This window comes from Vidua chalybeata, chromosome 2 (assembly GCF_026979565.1).
Source record: "Vidua chalybeata isolate OUT-0048 chromosome 2, bVidCha1 merged haplotype, whole genome shotgun sequence".
Classification (NCBI taxonomy): Eukaryota; Metazoa; Chordata; class Aves; order Passeriformes; family Viduidae; genus Vidua; species Vidua chalybeata.
In genome coordinates this window covers 32,642,233-32,666,148 of record NC_071531.1, presented here as the reverse complement: position 1 = coordinate 32,666,148, position 23,916 = coordinate 32,642,233, and the positions used below count along the sequence as shown (strand labels likewise).

Genomic DNA, 23,916 nt, shown 5'->3' with positions numbered 1-23,916 from the left:
TGTATCTGAAACAAGCACAAAAATCTTTCCAGATGTTTTCAGTCTGGATTATTTTCAGATCTTTTGCTGCATCACAGAGATAAGAACATAGTGAAATAGATTAGGTTCAATGCAGAGCCATAGAATTTATGTTGCTTCTTTTCTATATTCTCAATTGCTGTATCTATGTCTATAAATAAGAGGGTCAAAGACCTATCCTTGGTCCTGAGGCAGAGTGTCATGGTCTGGGGTATGTCCTTACTGCTTAGGGCTCACCCCTTCTAAAGGAGATTTGCCTGGGAGAGTGCTGGCTAAGATAACTGGATAAAGCCAAGATAGAGGTCAGAGAGGGAGCTGGACCATCTGGCCTCTTACAGTCTGAGCTGTTGAAATAATAGCTGCATTCCTAATTTTGTCCACCTGCTCCAGCATGCTCTCTTTTGATCAGAAGGAGAAATATGGACATTGCTGTCTTGTTTCTGAAACTACTTCTAGTAAAGGGTGCTGTGAAGAAGGGTTATATGAGCTACCACAATTCTGTGTCAAAAATGCATGGGGAGCCTACTACATTAGTACCAAGTAAAATATTTTTTTTAACTCTTACAGAGATAAAAGTTCTTGAATACATTAATGGCATCTTAGAAACACTCCTTCATGCAGTATATTTTGTAGTTTCTATTATGATGTTTTCTATACAAAAGACTTGGTTTCTACCTCTTTTTAGCACATGGTCATGATTTTGGACATTCTGAGAATTCTAGAATTTTTTTTCCGCTTGATATTTTTGTTGAAATTCTTTTAAAAATTATTTTGTACTTCCTTCTCTGTGTCATTTTTGCACAGTAAATACAGGAGTACTTGGACAACTGCCCCTGCAGGAAGTTGAACAGTGAACTGTCCTATGTAGATGATTTGGTTTTCTACTTTAGTTAGGTGCTATCAGGAGGAGAATTTTACCAGTCTTCCTGAGCTTTCGCTGCTGTACATCAAATTCTAAAAACAAGTAAAATATTATGCAAGTTTACACTTTTGTAGGAAATCTTGACTTTTATATCAATATGGAATGAAATGCAGCCTTGTTATTTGGGTGCTTGTTATCTGGTTATAGTGTTAGGAATGCTTTACTTTTTGTTTACTGTGGTGCTGGAGAGACTTTTCTCCCTAGGTTCTGGGGAAAACTCACATCATATTAAAAATATTTTATTTAAACCATGTTTGAATAAATACGATTTTTGTAACATTTTGCTCATTACAATGTAGCAATAAGTCTCTACTTGTCTTGAGACGCAAATGAATGTCAAAAGGATTTTTTTTTTGTACCCATTGTTAATTTATAATCCTGACATATTCCCTACCATTATGACTGGAATCAGTGAACATCTTCATAATAGGAGAGGAAGATTTGTTGTGCTCTTGATTGTTCTTAGTTGGAATTGGAAGAATTTTCACAAAACAGCATTTATGTTTTGATTTTAGGATAAGAGCAAATGGAAAACTTGTTCAATGAATATAAAACATTTTTTAATGTTTTATTATCTTCAGAGTGCTGCCACAGAATGGCCACAGTTAACAAAATTATATTTTTATTTTGAGGAGATATGGGCTTCAGACTTCAGGTACTCCATGTTTATATGCACAATAGAGCATGAACCAGTTGGATATGGTCCTTGCTCTCAGAAGGGTTGGACAGCAAATCTTCTGTATTTGGGAACTTCACTAATTTCTACAAAAACACCTTTGAGATCAGAAGTTGTTGTGCTGTAAGCATAGGCTGTGATTCCAAGTTCTTTAAAGAATGGGTGGCAAATAGGTCTCCAGAGCAAAATGGTGCTGTGAACATAGCTGTCGACATGTGCACTGGTCCACATGTGCACTTGGACACTGGTGTGTCCAAGCTAAATCTGCATGAAAGAAGTAATGATAAGAGCAAAGGCAGTTTTAGCATATGCTAGCCACTGGATTTTATCCTTTTATTTACTGTTTTTATTAGCATGTGATAAAGCTTGTGCTGTTAATCTGGTGTCTGCTGAGGATTTGGGGGTTTCAGCATACCACTCAGAATAATTCCTGCCATTTAACAGGAATTTCCTGGAAAATTGACAGACAGCAGGTTTTCCTGTGCTGCCTTTTAGAGACTTTCAGCCTTCATGGTGGAATTTAGCATGATGTGATATTAGTTTTTCTATTTAATGAAAAATTATGGTACCAAAGAAATTTATGAAGGAAAGTAGGTACTTCTGAAAAAAAAAAGAAGAGGAAATCCTATATATGAAGCTTTAAAGATATTTCAAGCACTGGTAAAATGAATTCCCATAGTTTAGTAGGCTATTTTTGTTGAGTTTGCTGGATACAAGCTTGTTAAAACTTTTAATCAATTTGTAGAATTCTACCCCTTCTGTCGATGTTTGGTTGACTCCTTTTCTCAAGCGGAAATTACACTTAGGAGAAGTGCATGAACTAAAATGTATGGGCTTACATCTGATTTCAGAATTTTTACTATCTATGCATGTAGTAATCATTAAACAGATAATGTAAAACAAAAAAGTAGGTTCATCAGCATCTCAAATAACATTATCTTCATGTAACTGGGTTAGACCATCAGTGATTTCTGGCTCAGTGACATCATGAGCAGCTCCCATGAGAGACAATGCAGATCTCAGTCACTCACCTAGAAGGGATGTTTAAGCCAGTGTAGAAACAATAAATTACTCTTGCTCTTCTTCATTTTATTAGTTTTAAAATATTAAGTAAAGGGCATTCTGGCTAGAAACAGTACTTTCTGTTCCCCAAATGCACATAGCTATAAATTTTGCTTTCTCATTGCTCTAAATAGGCAGATTTCTTGTGGAAAGGTCTGAATTACTAGAATTTAATTTCACATCTGCAGAAGCAATGAAAAAAAATAATAATCAAGTTGATAGAAAGCTTGCATTTTAGGAAAAGAATATGATACTTCCTCCTAATATGAAATTGATATATTTGCCTTTGCATTTTAAAGTATAAACCAAGGAAAAATGCCCACTCTGTTTCAGCTCTGAATCTGTAGGCAGTGGAACCTTTAGGCTGTTGTCTTGCTAAAACAAAATCTTTAGATTTTCTCTCAACTGGGGAACAGGAGGAATTTGACACAATCATCATAGCCTCAAGTAAGGGACATTTGAAGTGTGTTTTGTATTTATCTCATAGATTGAAATCTCCTGGAAGAAAAATATTTCTTGCCTTTTGTGCATGTCAATTCTATTCCAGTCTATTGTGCAGGAAAAGAAAATCTTTGTGAAAATGACTTTTTGTTGTATGTAGGAGACATGGGGAGCGCTTAAATGCTTTTTTACAATGCTGAATCCTGGCCCCGGCAGTGCAGAAGACTCAGGGGGTATAAAATGTGCCACAAAGGGTATGAATGTAGGCTCTGTGGAGATGTTGCATGTCTTTTCTGGGTGTGGGAAAAGGAACAGGGGCAACTGATGAAGCAGTTGTGCCACGACCTTGGTATCCTCTGCTGCATCTATGGTATCTGTGGTACAGTGAAAACCCTTTAGTCTCTTAAAGTTCCCCAAGAGGCTGCCAGCTGGCTACCAGCTATCTGACAATGCCTGGTGTGAAATTAGCCTTTTTTTTCCCCAAAACCACATTCCCTGTGCTGCAGAGGGCTGGTGCTAAACACCCAGCTCAAAGCATCAGGCAGGGCAGCTGCCTGTATTTCAGCCTTTCTGATATCAACCATAAAAAGTAGTGCACTTGGTAGTCCTCAACCTCCTCATAGCTACAGGGCATCAGCTGTCCAAGGCTAGTGATCATCAGGAATCATTTTCACTCACTGTCTTTTGTGGATCAATGCAAGGAGGTAATGGGGAGGAAAGCCAGGAGCAAGGGATGGGAAGAGAACTGACTCCAGTCTCACATTATCACCGACAATCCTGCCATGCAAGCTCTGTCCTGAAATAGGCACACTCCATGTTAGAAAACAATTTGTTTCAGCTGAATTGGAAAGCTGTTCTACAGTAGGAGCAGAGCAGCATGTTTTCTTTTTCACTAGGGATCTCAGAGATATTGAACATCAATGTGCTGATACTATGAACTTTAACAAAATCCTGAATCTCAGCCCAGCTACTCCTTTTGAAAAGTTCAGGTAAGCTCTTGGATAGGATGCCAAAAAATCTAGTAGACACTTTTTTTTTCTTCTTGTGATGGTGTCTGCAAATCACTTTGAAGGCTTATCTACGTCAGCTCTTATGTCATGGAGCTGTGTTAATCCTGATTTTTTTTAAGGGTATTGTAATCTCTATCTCATTTCAATTCCTTTCAACTATGAGTCAGACCTCAGACCTCCTTCTTACCCTCAGCATTTTAGTTTGCCTTCGAGGTTGAGGTGATTTTCTTCATAGAGAAATTAATTTTGTGGGTTTCAAGTGATGTATTTCTTGTGCCGTATTTTTTGAGAAGCCTCTGAATTGTGGCATTTCAGGAACCAGACACAATTCTTTTTCCTTTGAAATAGGTATGATAACAAAAATGTAAAGGCAAGTGACTTTTTATATTTGTGTTTACTTGCAATAAGCTACTTCCTTAAAGTCAAGATCCTTTAATATGTGATGAAGACCTCACATATTTAAACTTGAGGGTTACCAAGAATTCATCTGGTTCCTATTTATTTTTTTTACTTCCTACTTTAGCATTTATCTTTATTTCTATGTATTTCTACAGAGAATTTCTACCATCATAGTTGGCCTGGTAGCTGGCATCTATCTTCATGATGTGGGCATGATGCGGTTGCTGCCAGCCTAAGAAAAGTTTCATCTCCACTGCTTTTTTTGTAAGACTAGTCTGAGTGTAAAAGTAATTTTCCTCATTCTGGTAATTCTGTATTGAGTATAATCTGACCACTCCTAACTACTTTATTGCTCTTCAACCTGTTTCCCAGTCATTTATCTTTCAGAGGATAGTTATTTTTTCCAGTCAGGTTCAGCATTTCTATTTTGGCTGGCGTAGCTTCAGTGTTTTTACAGCTTAAATAATTTTGGCTTCCTACCTCTCTTTGCCATTTTAGAGACCATACAAAACTGAGTAATGATTTTGCATACTTGCAGACTTGTTTAATGGCACACTGTCAAAGTTGGAAGATTTCTGAACTAAAGCCAGTTCAACTGTTAAGGTTAAAAGTTCTTATTTTTCTGGCCAAAATTGTATGATCTTTCTTTTTGGCTATAATCTTAGAGGCATTTCATATATAAAATAGATTTATTGTTGATTTATTGTCAGTTTATTGGAAATGTTTGTCATTAAGAAAATAAACATGGGTGATATGGAATTTATATACTTTGGGGGCTAGTCTCACAGACACTGAGCCTTTGCAGGAATTCTTTATTTATTAATTTGTAAATTTCCTAGAGTTATGAATGTTGTTTTTATCCCTCATAGAAGTGTTTCCTGTAACTCTGAATCTTAACTTGATGCCCAGAGGCCAATCTTTGTAAAAACTGATTTGTAAAATCTGTCTTACAGAGATGTCAGACACCTAAGTGGCTGACCTATTTTGTAGGCAAACTGAATGAAGGGACATTATTTTTCTTTGTGGTGTCACTTTTTTTCTGTCCAATTCTTAAAATAATCTCATTCCAATTCCTGAAGAGTTTTCCTTCTGCTTTCATAAAAGCAATGGCTGTAGCTAAGTTACAGCAAAAGGCCAGCGAATGAACAGGTATAGTTTCACCTTTTAGTGTCCAGAGAGTAGAAGAGTCAAGGAATCTACTATTAAATAGCAAGTAAGGATGACATTACCTCAGGAAGCTTAAACCTGTATTTTAATAGGATCAAATGCTAATCCTAAGTCTGCATATTTATGGTTTGAGATTTATTTGACTGTCTGCAAGCTATGGATTTTTTTTGCCAAAGAGCACCAATCTTTATCTGGCTATGAAAGTTCTTTATGACTGTCATCAGTTTCTTGTGTTATGTGTCTTTTATTATGCCCTGTGGTGCAATAGAGAAACTTTTTCTTCCTTTTTCTGAACCAGAGACATTTCAACTAGGAAATTTCCACATAAATTCTTTTAGCATTTGACAATATAGAAGAATACACAGTTAAAGCAGTAAGTTCCCAAAAGTCTTAACACACTGGAGGTAGTATCAACTTTGTTGCAAGGGAAGCTGTTTTTAATATGCATTGGAATTACCAAAGGATCTATAGGACACTCATAGGTAAAAATCAGGGAAAAATAGACACATAAAGGTGTGTCACAGGGAGATCAACTAACTTTCCAGAGTTTCTGGGAAATCAGTGGGTACTCTGAAAATTCAGCTGGGACAACCTGGGCTATCCAGGGCTTGAGCCATGCTTTATTCCAGGTGTCACAGATCTGCTGGGATCACCAGTTCAGACAGCCTCTGGTTCTGGAATATAAGACAGATCCTTCCTACCAGACTACTTGGATGTGATACTCTTGGAGCTTCATGAGTAACTTCTTTTGAATAGGCGAGTCATGGCTGCTTCAGAAAAGCCCAGCCCAAAGGCTAACCGAGATCCACTACAATGTGTACAATATGGAAAAATTTAATAACTCAGTTGAAAGGGACCCTAGAGGTGATCTAGTGTCGCTGTTGAGGCAGGGACAGGAATAAAATGACTCGAAGTTCAGAAGGCAAAGAATGATCCTTTAATTGAATGTACATTGCTCTTTTACAGAGAACATTGCGAAGACCAATTCCATTGGTCTTAAAGTAAAAACATTTCACACCATTGGTGCACTATGAATAGCATATGGTGGTAGAACATGTCTATAAACAATATGAACAGAAAGAGAGATAATGAATGGTTTACATTACTCTTGGACTTTTTCCCAGGCTTAGCCTGGTAGAAATCTCTCTTCTTTTCTGTCTGGCTGAACTGAGAATATCTATAATCTAGTCCAATGTCCTACTCACAGCATGGCAAACTTCAGAGTTTTAGGGCAAGTTGTCACTGTTCATTCTTATTGCTTGAAACCAGTAGGCTTTTAATACGTTCTGCTTAACCTTTTTTAAAACCCCTTCATTAAAAGGTTTCATTGTGCAAAAGATATGAAATGTGTTCATTTATTAACCAGAAAGAAGAATAAACACTATATTGACATATAATACTTTTATTGTAGAAGAATGGTTCAAATAGAATTATTGTAAGCATTTCTGTTGCCAGCACTTTAAAATTCAATTATTTCTGAGACTTTGAGTGATTTGAAATGAATTTACAAGTGAGAAGTAAACATTAATAATTCAGTTTAGGTTTTTTTTACTGTACATTTCAGGAACATTAGGTGTGTTTCAGAGTAACATGTAATGCAATGTTTTAATTCTTTGACTTAAATTTTACTGTGGCTTGTCTCCTTGAAACAGATGAAATACAGCAGATACTGTACTTGGAACTTACTATATTGCTTTATATTTATTATTGATTGTTAATGTACATTAAGCTGAATGCTTTTCCCTGTAGGTAATATAGAAAAATAAGTGATTTTTAATTTAGGTTTTTTGTTTTTATTTTCAGGGATTGGATTTTGCAGCCTTCACAGGGCATATGTTTTTGGGCATCTGCCTTGTTGTTCTGGTCTCCTTTCCTTTTCTCAGACTTCTTTACTGGAACAAAAAACTTTACAATAAGGAGCCAAGTGAAATTGTTGGTAAGTGTGAGTGTGACAAAAAGTTATAATTGTTACACTGAATATGTGCTAAATGGAAACTGAGTAGTGCCTACTACAGTGCTGTCTTCAGATGGAAGTACCCACCTTCCTCACTCTCTGAACATTAATTTTTCAACTAATAATTCATATTGTATTTTTAGTTGTGGCATTTTTTGTTTTTCTGGTGCTAAGACTGAGCACATGACATGTGCTTTGACATGAATTTTTAAATATTTTACAAAATTTTCAGGAATATTTTGCATCATTCATTATACCCATAGGCATGAGTATCAGGATGCTCTGTGTTGCAACAGATAATATCTGCACAAGGTATTGAGTTCACAGTCTAGATTTAGAAATATCCCAGGTTTCTCTTATAACAAACATAGTCCACTAATGTATTCCCTTGCTGATGGTTTTCTTCCATTGAATTTTTCAGCAATCTTTTACTGGTCTGTGGTCAGTGAAAGACATTTCATCAAAGCAGAACTTTTCAAGTCCTCCCTAGCTTACCTCTGTGGCTCTTCCTACCCTAAATTTCCCTAGTGCATAATTTCTACAGTTCTACTGAAATCTATGTCTTTTTATGTCACTCACCTCAATAGTCTCTAGAAGTCTTAAAGCTGTTTCAATGGCTGTTGATGTGTCAGTCCCTCTTTGTCTTCATGCTTTTATTTTTTTCAATTCAGTCATTTTGAAGTTTTTATCATTGTTCTAGGGCTTCTCTTTCAGTGCTAAAATTTAATACCAACTCCCTAAAGTTCTTTACGAGGTAAGAAATACTTCACTAAGTATAATTTATTAGCAAGCTTTGTACAAAGACAGTAGAGTATAACTGTTTTTTCCTTGGGACTGATGCTTGTTTCACCTTTGGCTGCAGAAAACTTAAGGTCCAGGCTTCCACTGACCATGCAACATATGTTTTAATGTGCTGTACGATGTTTCTGAACCTGTGTGTGTGGCATCTGTTTATCATAGAGAGGACAACTTTTTGATACCGTTGATATATCTTGGCTTCATTTGTTATCTGTGGAGAAAGATAAGTGCTTTTCAAGACTAATGGAGCTGTCTATGCTAGAACAGATATATTGTAGGCCTTAAAAGTTTACTTTTCGCTTATAAGGAGAGTCCAAGGTGACTAACTGTGGCAGAGACTTTCATGATAGGCATCTCATTTAGACAAAAGGAGTAGTACCTGTAGTGTCTTGCCTTGTTCCAGGGAAAATTTGCTTTACTATTATGGTTTTATTAAAAGCCAAAAGTGACAGTTCTCTCCTCAGTAGATTATACCATGTGTCTCGAATCCCATCTAATAGAAAAGTTAGAGAAGAAATTTCCCTGCTTAGGAAGATCATCTGAAGACTTTTGGTTTTGACTTCGACATCTATTCAGCACAAGGTGGACTCTGTTTGTATTGCTAAAGGCCAAAGTCTTTCCCAGAATTTAGATCAAAAATATTTTTGAGGTGTTCTAGATGTTGCACTGAATAACTGTTTTCTAAGAGTATAATATCTAGAACAGAATTTCTCTTTCTCCTATATATCTGTCTGGTATGAGGTAGGCATTTTCATTTTAAAACTGCTGAGGCTTTCTGCACCCTTAGAGGTCTTATCCAGAGAGCAAGAGAAATAAATTAACTCAGACCCTAGATTCTTTCCCTGTGACCCTACAAAGTATGATTTTTCAAAAAGCCATCAAGAAAATTAATTCTCCCAACTGCAAACAGTATTGATCCTGACAAAATAGCATTATTTTATAAATATATATTTTAGAACATGGAATTGCTACTTTTTTCCTTTTGGCTATAAAATTTTAAAGCATATGTTTTGGATTTTTAAGAAATAAAGTATGTAAGAAAACTTTTAAAATTAATCTGAATAGTATTGTTTATTCACTGACATACTATTTTTTCCAGTGAAACACTGTAGTAGTGAAACACTGGCAAGCATATTTCCTTCAATTAGTTTCTTGGTAATCTTTGTTACATGCACCTTAGTCTGTTCAGATTTAGCAGTCTCCTAATCAGTATACCATGTGTTCTCATAATCAGCTGCTTGTCCTTTGCTGCAAACCTAATCAGGAGCTGTTTAATTAGAGCAAATGCTGGAAAGCCACTCTTTCCATTGCAAATTTCTGTGAGAGGGACAGAGAAAGAAAGAGACCAATACAGCTCCATTAGGAGATAGCTGTCACTGTTTGGATTTGCAGAATAGCCTCCAAGGTGCTTCCAGGGGTCCTTTCATCTCCAGTTGAAATGGCTCTGTGATAACTTCAAATGGCTTGTTTGAAGCAGCTGTTTTAATCAACTAAATACCAGTCCTTCCTCACCTTGCCCTCAATTAGCAATTAAACAAGTTATGTGAAATTTAATTGGTATATTATTCTCCCCAGATTTTTTTATACCTGTGCACCATGTGCTTTAAGTTTTTTTTCTGCTGCTTTAGGATACACAGATTATTAAAATGGATTAGTATGAATTTTAAAAACAGACAATGCTCTTATTATGAAGATACATTTCAACACTATATGTTACCAGTGTTTTTAATCTGTTGGCTTTCAGACTGATTTGCAGCACCTCTGCTGCAGCAAAAATACCTATTCTTTCCCCAGGAGCCACTGTCTACCTGCAGTGGCTTTAAGTGGGGTAGCTAACAAAAGAAAAAAAACACTGAAGAACTCATCCATAAGAGAGAAAATCTAATGTTCTTTAAGAATGAAGGAATTTTTTAGGACTTTTTGAGCATGTCTTTTAGCTGATAAACCTGCTCCTTGTTCTGTGTGATGCAGCAAAAGATGCTAAGTCTAGAAGAGTAAGCTGAGAAGGTTTGACAAGTTTGTATGTATCTACACTTTCACAAAAGAATATGTCAGGGAAAAAATATCTGAGTGTAAGAGGAATTAAATTTACTGTTTCAACTGCTACTCTGAAAACCTGAAACCAAAGTTTTTTTCTTCCTTTAAGGGTTAAGAATACATTATTTAGTTCCTGGGAAGTGTAACAATACATTATTATGTCTCAGCTGTCAACTGTGGAGACCTGGACCTCAGTGTTTGGCAAGGTTGCTATCCCCAGGAGAATGGGTGACACAGGTTCTGGTGACAAATATTATTATACTGGCCATTTTTTGCCAGAGAGGAAGAGCTTTCATCTAGCACAACTTTGGCACCAGCTCCCCATTTCTACTTTGTTGCTTGCTCTTTTTTCCAACTTTTTCACTGGCTGAATGAGATCCACCCTTTAAGCAGGAGTGATAATAGCAGGAGCATTGTTATTCCTTCTGGTGTAACTCACTGTCTGCAGCAGCTGGGAAAATACTGATGGTAGTATGAGAGTCAGCAAGTAAAGCTGACAACAGAAGGAATTAATTAATCATAGTCATATGTAAAGTGCTTAATGTGTGAAAAACACAGTGCTGTTTCCCAGAACAGGAGATGTGGTAACCAGATGAGTGAGCAAATCTGTTTCTTTCTTCCACGTGAAGCTCTACAGATGTTCTCAAAGAGAATAAAAGGAAGAGGAGGAGGGGAAAGAACCACTGTGGTGATTTGCAAAAAAACTACAATATTTAGCGCCAGGCACTTTGAAATGCAAAAAGCCGACATAAAGTAATAGTTATGTCTAGGGCCACAAGGACACTGCAGGGACACAGAGGGCACCTAGGATAAGGTGTAGTGTAACATCAGTATGTGTGCTGCTCAGGGTCAAAGAACAGTCTTTAGTCATATTTTTGCTAGTAACATACTTGTAATTTCAGGAACCATTTCTTGCTAGAATCAGTGAAAGGTACATCAGTGATGTAGTTGAATTATGTAAATTGACAAATCTCTGTCCTGAGGTGCATCTGTGGCTATGTAGGTATTTTATTAACTGCCAGTAAAGCATAGTTGGTATTTAATGTGATGTTGGAAGTAATGGCCTGTCCTCACTTGGAAGCTGACTGAACCTCACTGAGGTTCAAGTGAGGAAAGTAGCAAGCAGTATATGAAGACAGTAATGTCCAAAGAAAGGAATATTTCAATATGTTTTCAAGAATCCAACTTTAAGCTCAGTCTGAATGGAAGTTTTGCAATTGCACTGCACTCTACAGTCCTCACCTAAGATGCTAATTTCATTGGGTTTTATGGGGAATATTTTTAAATCTTGAGGACCAATGTGGACAGTAAAATGTATGTTTGTTTTTTTGTGTGGTCTCTTTTTCGCTCTTCTCTGCAATCCAGTTGCAGATATTAACACTGAATAGTGAATAGTTAACATTTTAAGTCTCCTACTGTGAATGTTAGCATGTTGAACTAAAAGGTGCAGCTTTCTTATGAATGATCTTGGTATCTAAGATAATATCTTTCTGGTACTGTTCTTTATTTGAAAGAACAGTAAGACTTTCAGTCTCAAACAAGCTAGGTAGTCCTAATGTCCCTTCAGACACTGTGTTTACTACTTTTTAGATAATATATCGGGATCTACCAGGCCCATGGCTTTATGTTTGAAAATGCAAATCAAAAGCTGTCTTTTATTACTTGCACCTTCAATAGCTCTCCTGATAATCAGGAATTAAAGAAGTATGCTTATTTACTTGCCACAAATTGAAGATTTTTGTATTTTTAAATATTTTCAATAATTTTATGCTTTAATTCCTGTATATGTCCTTTGAACTGCTTTAGAGTTGATAAGAGTATTCCACTTGGAAAAAGAAAAACATTGATCTGTCTCTTCTTGCCTTCAGATGATAAAAATAGTATTCTGACATTGCAAAACAAGGATAATTATTACAATCTCATATTATTTGCTTAGCGCATCGGTAATGTAGCCATCACAAGAAGGCAGCTGTAATATTACTTTAGCTGTCTTATGCAGAAAGATGGTATAATATAGTGTCATTCTGAATCAACAGAGCAGCACCTGACAATTTATTATACACATTTTTCATGGAAGGAATGAGTATTGGAAAATCACTGATGGGAGGGGAAAACTTATTCCTAGCTCCTGTTTCTTTTACAGCATTTGTGCCTGTCTGTTTTTGTATCCAGATCTCAGTTGTGAAAGGATTGCACAGGTATACAGTGGTTGGCAAGACATGACCTTTCCATTAAGAGTGTTTGGGTGAAGCTATGACAAAGTTTTTCACTTTCATGGCTCTGAAGTTCATTAGGTCTTCCTAATAAACAGAACTTAAAAAAACCTGTTTAGTTCTATGTAACACGTTATCTGTGTTTATTTGCTGCAGAGACTTTCACTGTGGTGGTGTTTCAAATACAAGTGTAAGCTTGACAGATTTTTTATTGCTCTGCAATTTTCATTTATCAAAGCACGTTCAATGTATTAGTCTCCATTTTTACTTCTAAACCATCAATGTATTAGTCTCCATTTTTACTTTTAAACCATTGATAAAAGTTATGGTAAGTCTGAAGTAGGCTGCATTGTTTTGCTCTTCTTCTTGTCCTGTTAAAAGCATTAGAAGAGACATTATCTTTTGAAATACTCCAAAAGACTGTTGTCCTCTTGAGACTTTATCATTTTATGGTTCTTTTTTTCTTATCCTTGGGAATACCGTCTCTAAGTAGTGACTTGTGGCACTTTTTCTCCTATTGAAAGGACATCAGCAGTAGTTACATTTTGTGCTAAATGTTTTGGGGTTGGAATGTATCTAGTTGTGTTTGAGCAAAGTACAGTGAATTTATGAGAGGTTGCTTTTTTCTAAGGGAGTAAAACTTGTAGTTTAATGGAAGACATCAGCAAAATTGGCTTTCATTGGCAAGTCTGGCAGTCTGAATGAAAACTATTTGATAGTAAGCTGGAGTTATTTTTCTAGATTTCACACCTGAGAAAAATTTTCTGAAACAGAGTAGAATTTTAGATAACTGCATGCTCAAAATACTTGACTCTTGACTTCCTTGTCCCATTATCAGTGTAACAGAATAAGGGATTTTAAGCACATTAAGCAAGTACTAATGAGCATGCAGAGAACCTAAATACATTCAGATTCCTGCTTTAAAAAGATGGGGAATGGCCGCAGAGGAAACTGAGGGCAAACCTACAAGCACTAAAATAAGTTCGTGTCTCTAAAATCTGACTTACCTAGAGATGAGAACAGAGCCCATGTTACCGAGGGAGAGATATCCCACCTGTTGTTCAGGAACAAACCAACTGAAACTTAATGTATATCTTTATCAAACATCCTGAAATGTAATGAGAAATCTAACTCACCTTAATATCAGTGGATTACTCCATCTGAGTCCTATGTGACAATCATACACATACTAAATTGACTATTCCCATATGAAATCAGGGTTAGGCTTGTAACGTTGTAGATTCTTTCGTGAGCCTGCTGCAACTTGCTCAAGCTTGCTTGGAAGATGACTCCTAGTGAGTAATTTAGGTGTTTGAAATTATGAGCTTTGTGATTTTCTGCCCAGGCTCCAGCTGCTCTGCTGCAGGATGAGAATGCCCTGTAATTCCTGTGTGATGGATACAATCCCATGCTGGGTAGCTGAGCTGGCATTAGGTGCCTTTATGACCAAATGGGGCCTCAGATGTCACGCTGAGTTGAAAAGCTTATATAAATTCTCTGTACTGCTTTATGCAGCATTGGGCACATTTCTTGTTTTCCTTTGCATGCTGACTAAGGCAAAACATGTTTTGATGTAGTTTTGAAGACCCTGCAATATTTATACCTATGCTTACCTTTATCCACTATTGACCAACTGGACTATTCAAAGGAATAAAACCAAGAATATTCCAGGGGTTGTTTTTTTGTTTATTTTGTTTTGTTTTGTTTGCTGATTTTCCTAGATTTAGATCCTCATGCTTGTGTCCTGTTGGGATGTGCTGCCTCTAGGAGAGAGGCATAAGTGTTTGAGCTGGAATATCCCTCAAGGTGAATTTTTTCTACTCATTGGTTTCAAATTTTGGATTTAGCTTCTGCACTTACAAAATAGAGATATCACCATCTAATAATGCTTAGATGATTGGTTACATAATATGAGGGATTTAAAAATTACTAAAAGTTATAGATATTACTATTACTAGTTAAGCTAGAATTAATGATATTTAATTTGCTTTACAGTTGGCATTTAAACATAAATGGTCTCATTCTGAGAATTTGGCTATGAAAAAAAATTGCTTTACTGAAAATAGTTAAGCCACAGTAAAATGTGGAGAAAAAAACTAAACAAATATTCAGATGAACATACTTTGAATGCTGTTAGATACAGCCCAGCAGTGCAAACTTGTGTTGCTTGCAAAAAGATAGTTTATGCAGTTAGTGCACGTGCAAGTTGAAAATTGTCATTTAATGATAATTCTTATAATCTCATCAAGGTTGGTCATGCTCTTCTGAGTATCTTCAATTAACAAAACTGGCCTTTTCAGATTCTGAGACTGGGAATTAATTGCACTCAGTTTTTGATGATGTTTCCTTTGTTGTTGGCAGCTGGGTGGGAGGGAATGTGTGATTACCCAAGGGAAAATCAATCTGACTATTAATTGTCAGATTGCAGAAATAATATGCAGTTTTCAAAAGAAGAATATTTAGTAAAATGCAAAAATTTTTTTCTAAACTGTCACAGTCTGGGTCAGCAGCTGAAATTTTGTTAAACTCAGTGGGTCCAGGATGTATATGCTTGTGGTTTCCAGGGCAAAATATGATCAATAACAAAGAACAGATTAGGAGCATAGGGTTTACATGTTTGAGGAGTGCTTATTTGATCCTATAACTAAGTCAAAAATTAATATTTTTTTGTTCCAAACTGAGTTTCTTTCTATTTTCTTGTTGGAAATAAAAATGCTAGGTATATTGCTGTTGTGCCTTGTAGGCTTTATGAATGTATGGCATTCACAAAGGTTTTAGTATCATAATGAGCTTAATTCTCTGACTGAGCTGAGCTGCAGCCCTCCTATCTTCTTGTGCTCCAGATCACTGCATACTAAACAGCTTTGCTTCTATCACTTTGGCTCCTGGTGCTATGGTTGCAGTCAAATGTTAATTTAGCTGCTTTAATGAGAAACTGCTGTGCTACAGACTCACCATGTCAGTTACTGGCAATAGACCTGACAGTTGTAGGTTACATTGGATAGAAGGCTGATCCACCATAAATCTAACCCTGCAAAAACCCTGTGGATTGGGTTGGACAAGCGAGTGGAGAGAGCTCACTCTGGTGTAATATAACCATTGGATTTCATCTGAGGGGAGGACAGGAACTTATGGACATGGAGAAACAGAGTATGAGACTATCCTGTGGTTCTATTCAGTGGCAGCCAAATGCTGCCCTTGTGCTGTCTTGGCCGTAATTTCAAAGTGATTGATAAGACTCTGTGATTGCATTAAGCCCTTGACCATGTGTAACACAGTATGTCATAATATACCAGTTGTTCCCAGACTCTGGGGGGTGCTGCCTAAATGGTTTTGCATTTATGAAATGGCAGAAGTATAGCAAGGCTCGAAGCACTTTGGCCATGTTAATTGTTGCTGCTGATTTCAAGGTTCTGCTTTATTTTTCCTTTAATAAAAGCATTACTTCTAATAAATATGTATCACCTGATGCCATGATGGGCTATTAACAGTAAGAGTGTGTATGAAAGAGAAGTAGGAGAAACATTCTGTGGGATGACCTAGAAAACCTCTGCACAAGTCATTACTGCAACAGGAGTTGTGGGATAAAAGTTCTATCAACAAATCTGATTTTCCAAGTACAGTTTGCTCTGAAGTTAACTCTACAGCAGGTCAGATGTTCACATCCTTGGGATATTTAGAAAACCAATGACTGAAAAATCAAGCATGCACTTGCTGTACATAAAGGCACAGTCAAAGCCGTGTGAAGACACGCATATGTTTTTTAAGGTAGATCACAAAGCACCAGTCCAATTTTGCTCAACCTGGAGATTAGCCCCAGGGCATTTCAGATGTGAACAGGAATCTGCAACACAAGTCATGCTGCTTTCCACTCTGTGGATTTGTTTGTGGCACAGATACAGGGATGATAGCTGCCTCTTTCTGAAGGAGAGAGGATAGAGATTCTCTGTATAAAAATAACTGTGGAGTACTTGCATCTCATTTAGGTGGTGAATGATTCAACTTCCCTCTATCAGCTAAACCCTTGGTGAAATTTCACTTGGAAAGGATGGGGAGAAATGCTATGGCAGGATGAACAGACGTCCTTAAAAAAGTTGTTGCAGAAAAGACAAACTATAGGGAAGTAGAACAGCAAACTGGTTGCTCATGCTTCATGAGCCTCTGCCAGAGAAAAAGAAAAAAACACACTCTTTCTCTTGGACTGATGACAGTTTCAAAGCTGTAGTCATATTCACTCAAAAATCACATAAGAATGAATTACAGAAAGGCCTTTTTTTTCCCCTCTGTGAGTGGAAAATTACTGCTGTTATACCTGCGTGTCTCACAAATGTTGATGCAAAAATAAATGATGGCCAGAAGTCACGTGGATCCTTTAATAAACAAGACCTATCCATATTGTAATATAATTTTGTTCCAGATTATGCTTCTGGCAAGAACCACCAAATATATTACAAAGGAAAATGGTCAATTTGGCATATTTTTGGAATCTGTGTTTCAGGTATAAACTGGCTTTCAGGTATAAACTGGCTATTCGACAGTGTGAATTTGTATTTCTAGTCTTACACTGTAAAATTTAGGCAAGCATTACCACTTTGACAGATGTGTGCAGATCTTAAGCCACAAACCATACAAAATGTATGTAAATTGCTGTTCAAATCCCTTTATTCTGTGTCAACCATGCAGACTCTGGACACACTTTTGTTATTAAATGTTTGAGTTTTGTTGAGTCTAATTCCTTCTCATGGTCAATCTTTATAAGATTCACTCTGCATTATCATTATGAATACTTAGTCGTAAAGGAAACTGGGGAATTGAACATGTTTGATAGGAGATATCATAACCCTCTAGAGGGTTGCAACATAAAATGTTAACATCACTACCTACATCAAAATGTGTTTAAATTTTTCTTATGTAACTAAATATTTTTGTTATAAATAATTCTTATAGCTTGTTTACATGATGTGAAGAGTTACACATCCATTTTCAGAATGAGAGCAACTTGCTGATCGAACAGGACTCTTAAAACATAAAATCTTGGATTCTTGACATATTGTCTTCAATTATAGGAAATTTGAGTGGAACAGAAAAGAAGGGTGTGGAAACGTCCCATTGCTTCTATAGGAAACATTTGCACAGACAGTTTCTGAATGAATATTCTGATTTTATTTCTTTAGTGATTTCCTGTAAAATTCAAAGGGTTTTTTGGCATGGCCAGTTTAACATCCTCCTTGAATAGGAACACATGTTTTTTTGGTCATTCTCCAAGGCCTCAATGGTACAGGGAAAAAAATAATCAAAAAGGATTGAAATTTCTGAGAAGATTCTAGAGTCTGATTTCGAAGTGTTAATCAGTCTGTCTGAATTTACACAGGATCAGATATCATCCAGGTCAGCAGGAAAGTGATGGTTGCTGTGTTTACACATATTTTCAGTGCCTAAGAATTAAATCCTTTTAGGAAACCTTTAAAATACTATTAAATATTGTTCCATATAACAGTGCCAGATTTCACTTTTGCCTTACATAGATAAAATTGCTTGTATGAACACAGAGTGAATGGAAACAGGCTGTCTATTTTGAATACTGTGAAGTAGCATTTGCTGTAATTCCTGACTACACAGGGAACTGGTACCTCTTAGCAGTATACTAATGTATACTGACAGTTTGTTTTCTCTTGAAAATTGAATGGGCTACAATTTTAGCCCTTAAGGTTGTTGAAGATGTTTGCAAGCATTTGAAGACAGCACTACTTTTTTCTTTGAAAAAAGACTTTGTGATTCATTTATTAAAATTTTGAAAAATTTCTATTTCTTTTTCATTTACTTCAGCTCTGGAAAATGAATGACAAAAGCAGCTTCCTGAGTGGAAATGTGTTGGGAAACCATCCCAATAACTTTAACAGCTTTGAGTCCAGAGCACATTGCACATATTTTACCCATCTCTTGTTTCATACGCATTGGACTTCACATTGATGAAATTTTGCTTCTTTTCAGAGCTGAAACATGAGATCTATGTTTGGAGGCTGACAGCTCAGCGCATCAACCCAGCTAGCAGAGAGGAGACTGCTGTGAAATGTCTCTTGATGCAGAAGGTGCTGACTCTGGAGATGCTCCTGAGGAAGAAGCTGAGGACGTTTCACAGGTAAGCAAGGACCAGCATGTCCAACCTCCCCTTTCAGGAATCTTCACTGGAACAAGACCTGCATTCCTAGCTCTGTCTTGATGAGATGGATGCCCGGGCAGATAGGAAAAGCCATTCTCAGCCTCAGTAAAACACGAAGTATTTTAGGACAAAACTGACATGTAAGGTCTGGAAAATGTATTTGTCAATATGACCCAAAATTAAAGGCCTAAAAGTTTCAGGCAGCTTTCGGTTTAAAAAGATTACAAATATATCACTACATGTTTCCTTACAGTTGTTGCTTCAGCACAGTAAGATGCTGGAGTTTATTTTTTTTTTTTTTTTACTGAAAATATCAAATTCTCTTCAGTGAATAGGTGAGTTTGAAAAACATTTCACCAGTGAATTGCTGTATTTTACAATTATTTCATAATCAAAATTTCAGTGTGGACCTGAGTGCAGACATATTTTTATGTACAGAAAAGAAGTTTACATAAACTATGACTAAAAGAATAATGACCATGTTTTGTTTAGATTCTAGTAAAAACAGATGTTATGCCATGGAATTTGATGACTGAGAATAGCAGCAATAAATATTTTGGATGTTAATTGCCTAAAGTGAGATTGGAATAATTAATTTTAATTAATAAACTTGTTAAAGAATTTGAGCAAGAAAATGTAAATATGATTTCTTGAACTATTCCAATAATAAGATTGTTTACATAATTTTTGCTGATATTGTGTATTTTGAATTGAGTGACAGTATTAAGACTTTAAGACAAATAAGGCTGTTAAAATCGCCTCCTTTTCAAAAGATTTTTAAATTCTCAGAGTTTATGATATTCTAAAGAGGACCCTTCTGACTTACAAATAAAAATTGTGTATTTAATCTTGAAAATCAGGGTTCCTCCAGCACAGCACATTTACAGCAATGTAAAAATTCATTAGCATTAACAACAGAGCTCCTGCACTGCAAAGCCCAAGGCTTTTTGCTGGAGGCCTGACTGCGCCGATAACACTGTGAAGATATTCGGGTCTTACAAACTTCATTATAAAATGCAAATGTGAAACATATGTGTTCTGACTTGCTGATGTTAGCACATGACCCTTGTTTTATCACAGTGGGACACACTCCTGAAATTCTTAGGGGAACTACACATTGCAGATAGCCAGATTCTGTACTGAGGTCTATACCCTGGAGTCCAGCTCCTTCCCAGAATGTGGCTTTCTTCATGAACAGAAGGGTTTGTGTATAAGTGGAGCTTGTTACAAAAGTGATATCTTAAGTGAATGCTCATGGGAATTTTGCTGCTGGATGTAAGAAGGCCACGACTCCTTTTTTTGTATGAGTTACTATACACAGAGAAAGAGGTGATCTATATGTGATGGGAGGGATTTTTTCCAACACTCTTGCCAGAGCTCTGATTTCACTCTGGAAAAAAGTAGGTGTCATTTTCTTTCAGACAAATTTCACAAGAAGATAAAAACTGGGAAACAAATATCCAGGAACTTCAGAAAAAAGTAAGTAGATTGAAATTCTTCTTAGTATTCATGTAAATGAAGCTATGCCTTTATGGAGAAATAGTGCTTTAAATTGAATGATAATTTAATTTTCATTAAAAGCTTCCTCCACAGCTTTCTCCTTTGAACCAGCCTTAGCTCAAGGCTGCTCTTACTGCTCTGCCTAGGGTTAAGGTTTTGAAAACCACAAAGCCCAGAGCTCCAGGCACACTTCAGCTGCAAAAGGCATGCCAAGGGGAACACAAAATGCCAAAACATGGCTTCCTCCACAGCTTTCTCCTTTGAACCAGCCCTAGCCAAGGCTGCTCTTACAGCTCTGCCTAGGGTTAGTGTTACGCCTAGTGTTAGGGTTTGAAAACCACAAAGCCCAGAGCTCCAGGAAGAACTCTCCTGATAGCTGTAAAGTTAGCAGGCAGGGTGGTTGGCTTCTTGGTCAGACAAGGTTACTCAACTACACGGTGAGGTTTTGTTTGGTTTTGTACTTTTGTTCCTTAGAAAACTATAATTTAAAGAATGTAGTATTGATTCTGCAGTGTTTTCTTGGATTTTAATCCATAGCCAGGAAGGCTCAGGAGATGTCAATAAATTGTTTGTTGCCATGATGAATGATGATAGAGTACACTCCTCCTAATGTACCCAATGCTGACTCTAATTGAATGCATTTTGGTGACACTACTGCTTTTATTATTCAAGGAGGGATAAACCACTTGTTATATTCAGTTCTCTTAGCTGTGCAGACACTAGCACTGCTTAAGTCTTTATGCTGAAACTAAGATTGAAACTCTGTAGTGGCATTAATGTCTCCTAAATTTAATTATCTAATTGTCACAATCTCTCTACCTCAGTGGCATCATTAATGAATCAGGCCTGTGTCTGAGAGCTCAAGTCCTTGATTGGACTCCTTGGGGTGCAAGTCCTTGACTGGGAGAACGCTGTCCTAGGTGTCACACCAAACCAGAGCAAACTCAACAGATTTTCTTTACACCTGTTTCAAGGCATTGCATAAGAGACAAACTTTTTAAAGAAAAGAGACTTGTATTTTAGTAGAGCTTTAAACTACGTGAAACAAGAGATGAACTCGACGAACTAGGTCTGGGAGAAAGTGACTCTCTGGAGTGGTAGTGAAAGCACAGACACGATAGAAAGCACTGGGTGTGAGGGCTGAGGGCACATGGAGATTGGCACAATGAAGCAGGAGCTGGGCATGGAGGTGTAAAAACTGTAGAGATGAAGGGCTTGGCAATTTCATGAGAGCTGTAGAGGAGGTGTGAAAGATTTGACCTCTAGAGTAGTTTATGGGTTTTCAGAGCACACCTGAAAAAAGAAGGGTAATTTTTTCCCAGTTTTATCCCAAAACCAGAGTTCTCAGAATTCCCACTTTGGTAGGAGTTGCATTTCAACCCTACTTTACCCCCTGGACTGAAGTTGTGGAGGGAGTGCCTGAATACAGCTGAATGTATGCAGCAGGTACTAGATACTTGTATCTCTTAAAGCCTGTTGGACCACATATACATGTTTTTTTATAGGTATGCATAAGATGCACACCTATAAAATCTATTCAGGTGGTTCTGTCTTTTATGCTGAAGAGGAATATACAATACAGTAACAGCAGTTTGCACTTCACACATGCTTTTCTGAACTCTATGCATAGTACATAGCTTGTTCTTTAATACAATTATTAATTTTATTTTCCTGTCTGTCTCCAGCACAGAATAACAGACAAAATTCTTCTCATCAAATGTCTGACAGTGCTGGGATGTGTTATTCTTATGTTTTTTCTCAACTCATTTGTTCCAGGCATCTACCTAGATCTTGGTAAGTTTCCTGGTTTCATTCTAAATAAAATAAGCAACCTCCCTGAAAAAAAGCCAGCCATATCTTTCTGAGCCTCGATCTTTTTGAAAAGTCATTTTTCATATGTTGCTGTCCTCACAATTCTACCAGGTAAAGCAGCAATTTCTTTGGGAAGAGAAGAGCAAGTTTTAAAAATTCAGTCACGTCCAAGTTACCCCAGGAGGAGTAACAGAGAGTGCTCATGACTGGATTTCCAATACTAATGAGCTGGCTAAACATTACTGAATGAGCAAATTTAACCTTGGCATCATTTGCACTGTTTGAGTGAATGACCAAGATGCATCAGGGAGACCAGAAAATAATCACTCCATGGGAGTTTGGCATCATTTCTTAAGTATAGAAAGCTCTTTGTATAATTTACAGTCTCCATTACTTCATGACCATAACAATTCATTTCCAAAAAGAAAAACTGGAGGACACTGTATATGGGTGAAATGAAAGTAGCTCTGTGTATACTTTCTATATGTAGATCTATATGTGGAGGTTTTTATACAGGTAGTTGTATATCTCGATGAGAAAAAGCTCCACATATCCTGAAAACAGAACTAATTCGAATCTCACATTTAACTTAAAGACAGTCATAAAACCTACCTATGCATTGACTGATAAGAAATGAAATTTTTTTTGGCTGCTGAGCTGTTCAAGATTATAGAAATTCAGATACATTTTTTCATGCAATCTGAATTTACACACTATGTACTTCTATCTCAGTGGCTGAAAGATGGAGCAGTCTTGAAGAGAAATAGCTCATAATGAATAACTCAATAATCATATACACAGACATTACATTGACACTTATTTTTACTGTGCAAAATATAGAGCCAGTTATAGCTCTACAGTGGTGATCAGGTTGTAAGCAAGACCTTCCATATCTGCTGCTGACAGAGTATTTGCCATGCAAATGGGCAATTTCAGCCCATGAAGATTACTGTCAAGAAGTTAAAAGGTAAACTGCTGTATTATAACAGAAAAATGTGCTATGTTGATAAGGTCTGGGAAAGTGCAGAAGCTGAAAATATTTGAATGCATTTGAAGTCATGGTGGCTGAAAACATAAGAAAGGCCTTCATATTGACAATTTAAGAAATCAATTTACACTCTTGTGTCTCAAATAAGTGGCACTGAACCATGTAGAACAACTTGAATTAAGCTAAACATCTCTAAATGTTTTTGAAAAGCCAGACAGTCATTAAAGACTAAACAACACTAGCTGTATATGCTCCTGGTAAGAAATTATTTTCAAAACTGCTAATGAGTTGGAGTCAATGCTAGGAGGAAACATAGTAACTATTGATCTTTTTTGTTTGTCCTGCCTTAGGCCAGTAAAATAAATGGAAACAAATGGAATGTTTGGCAGTGTAGGTTTCTGTTATTCAGTAGCCAAATAACATCTTTGAAAGTAAATAAGGGCTGTATGTGTTCTGTATAATTTCTCTGCATTCTGCATTCATGGCAAACTTGTCAGATTAATGAATAAATGTTACTAAAGCATACACATAATTTCTACTGAAAAGTAATTGAACCTGTAAACTTCTACAGATAAGTTTACAGGTCCCATAATTTACAGGTCCTCATTTTTGTTTCCTGAATTTCACTATCTTGATGATAGCTGTTTAATTTATCATTACTGAAGTAGTGCTGCTGTGGGGCTCTATGGATTTTAGTCTTCCAAAGCATGGAAATATATTTCCTAATGCACACACTACATCTTATACTCTGTTGGCTTG

General features: G+C 36.7%; 1 protein-coding gene across 4 annotated transcripts in view; it reads left to right on the top strand.

Moving 5' to 3' along the window:
• OCA2 (OCA2 melanosomal transmembrane protein) overlaps nucleotides 1–23,916 on the top strand; it is a 187,785-nt gene that overhangs the window by 83,361 nt on the left and 80,508 nt on the right. For all 4 annotated transcript variants that reach the window (XM_053934871.1, XM_053934869.1, XM_053934870.1 and 1 more), the window contains 4 exons: nucleotides 7,499–7,631; nucleotides 18,689–18,836; nucleotides 20,279–20,336; nucleotides 22,043–22,151. In XM_053934871.1, the coding sequence (XP_053790846.1) occupies nucleotides 7,499–7,631; nucleotides 18,689–18,836; nucleotides 20,279–20,336; nucleotides 22,043–22,151 (448 nt within the window). The remainder of the gene's footprint in view (nucleotides 1–7,498; nucleotides 7,632–18,688; nucleotides 18,837–20,278; nucleotides 20,337–22,042; nucleotides 22,152–23,916) is intronic.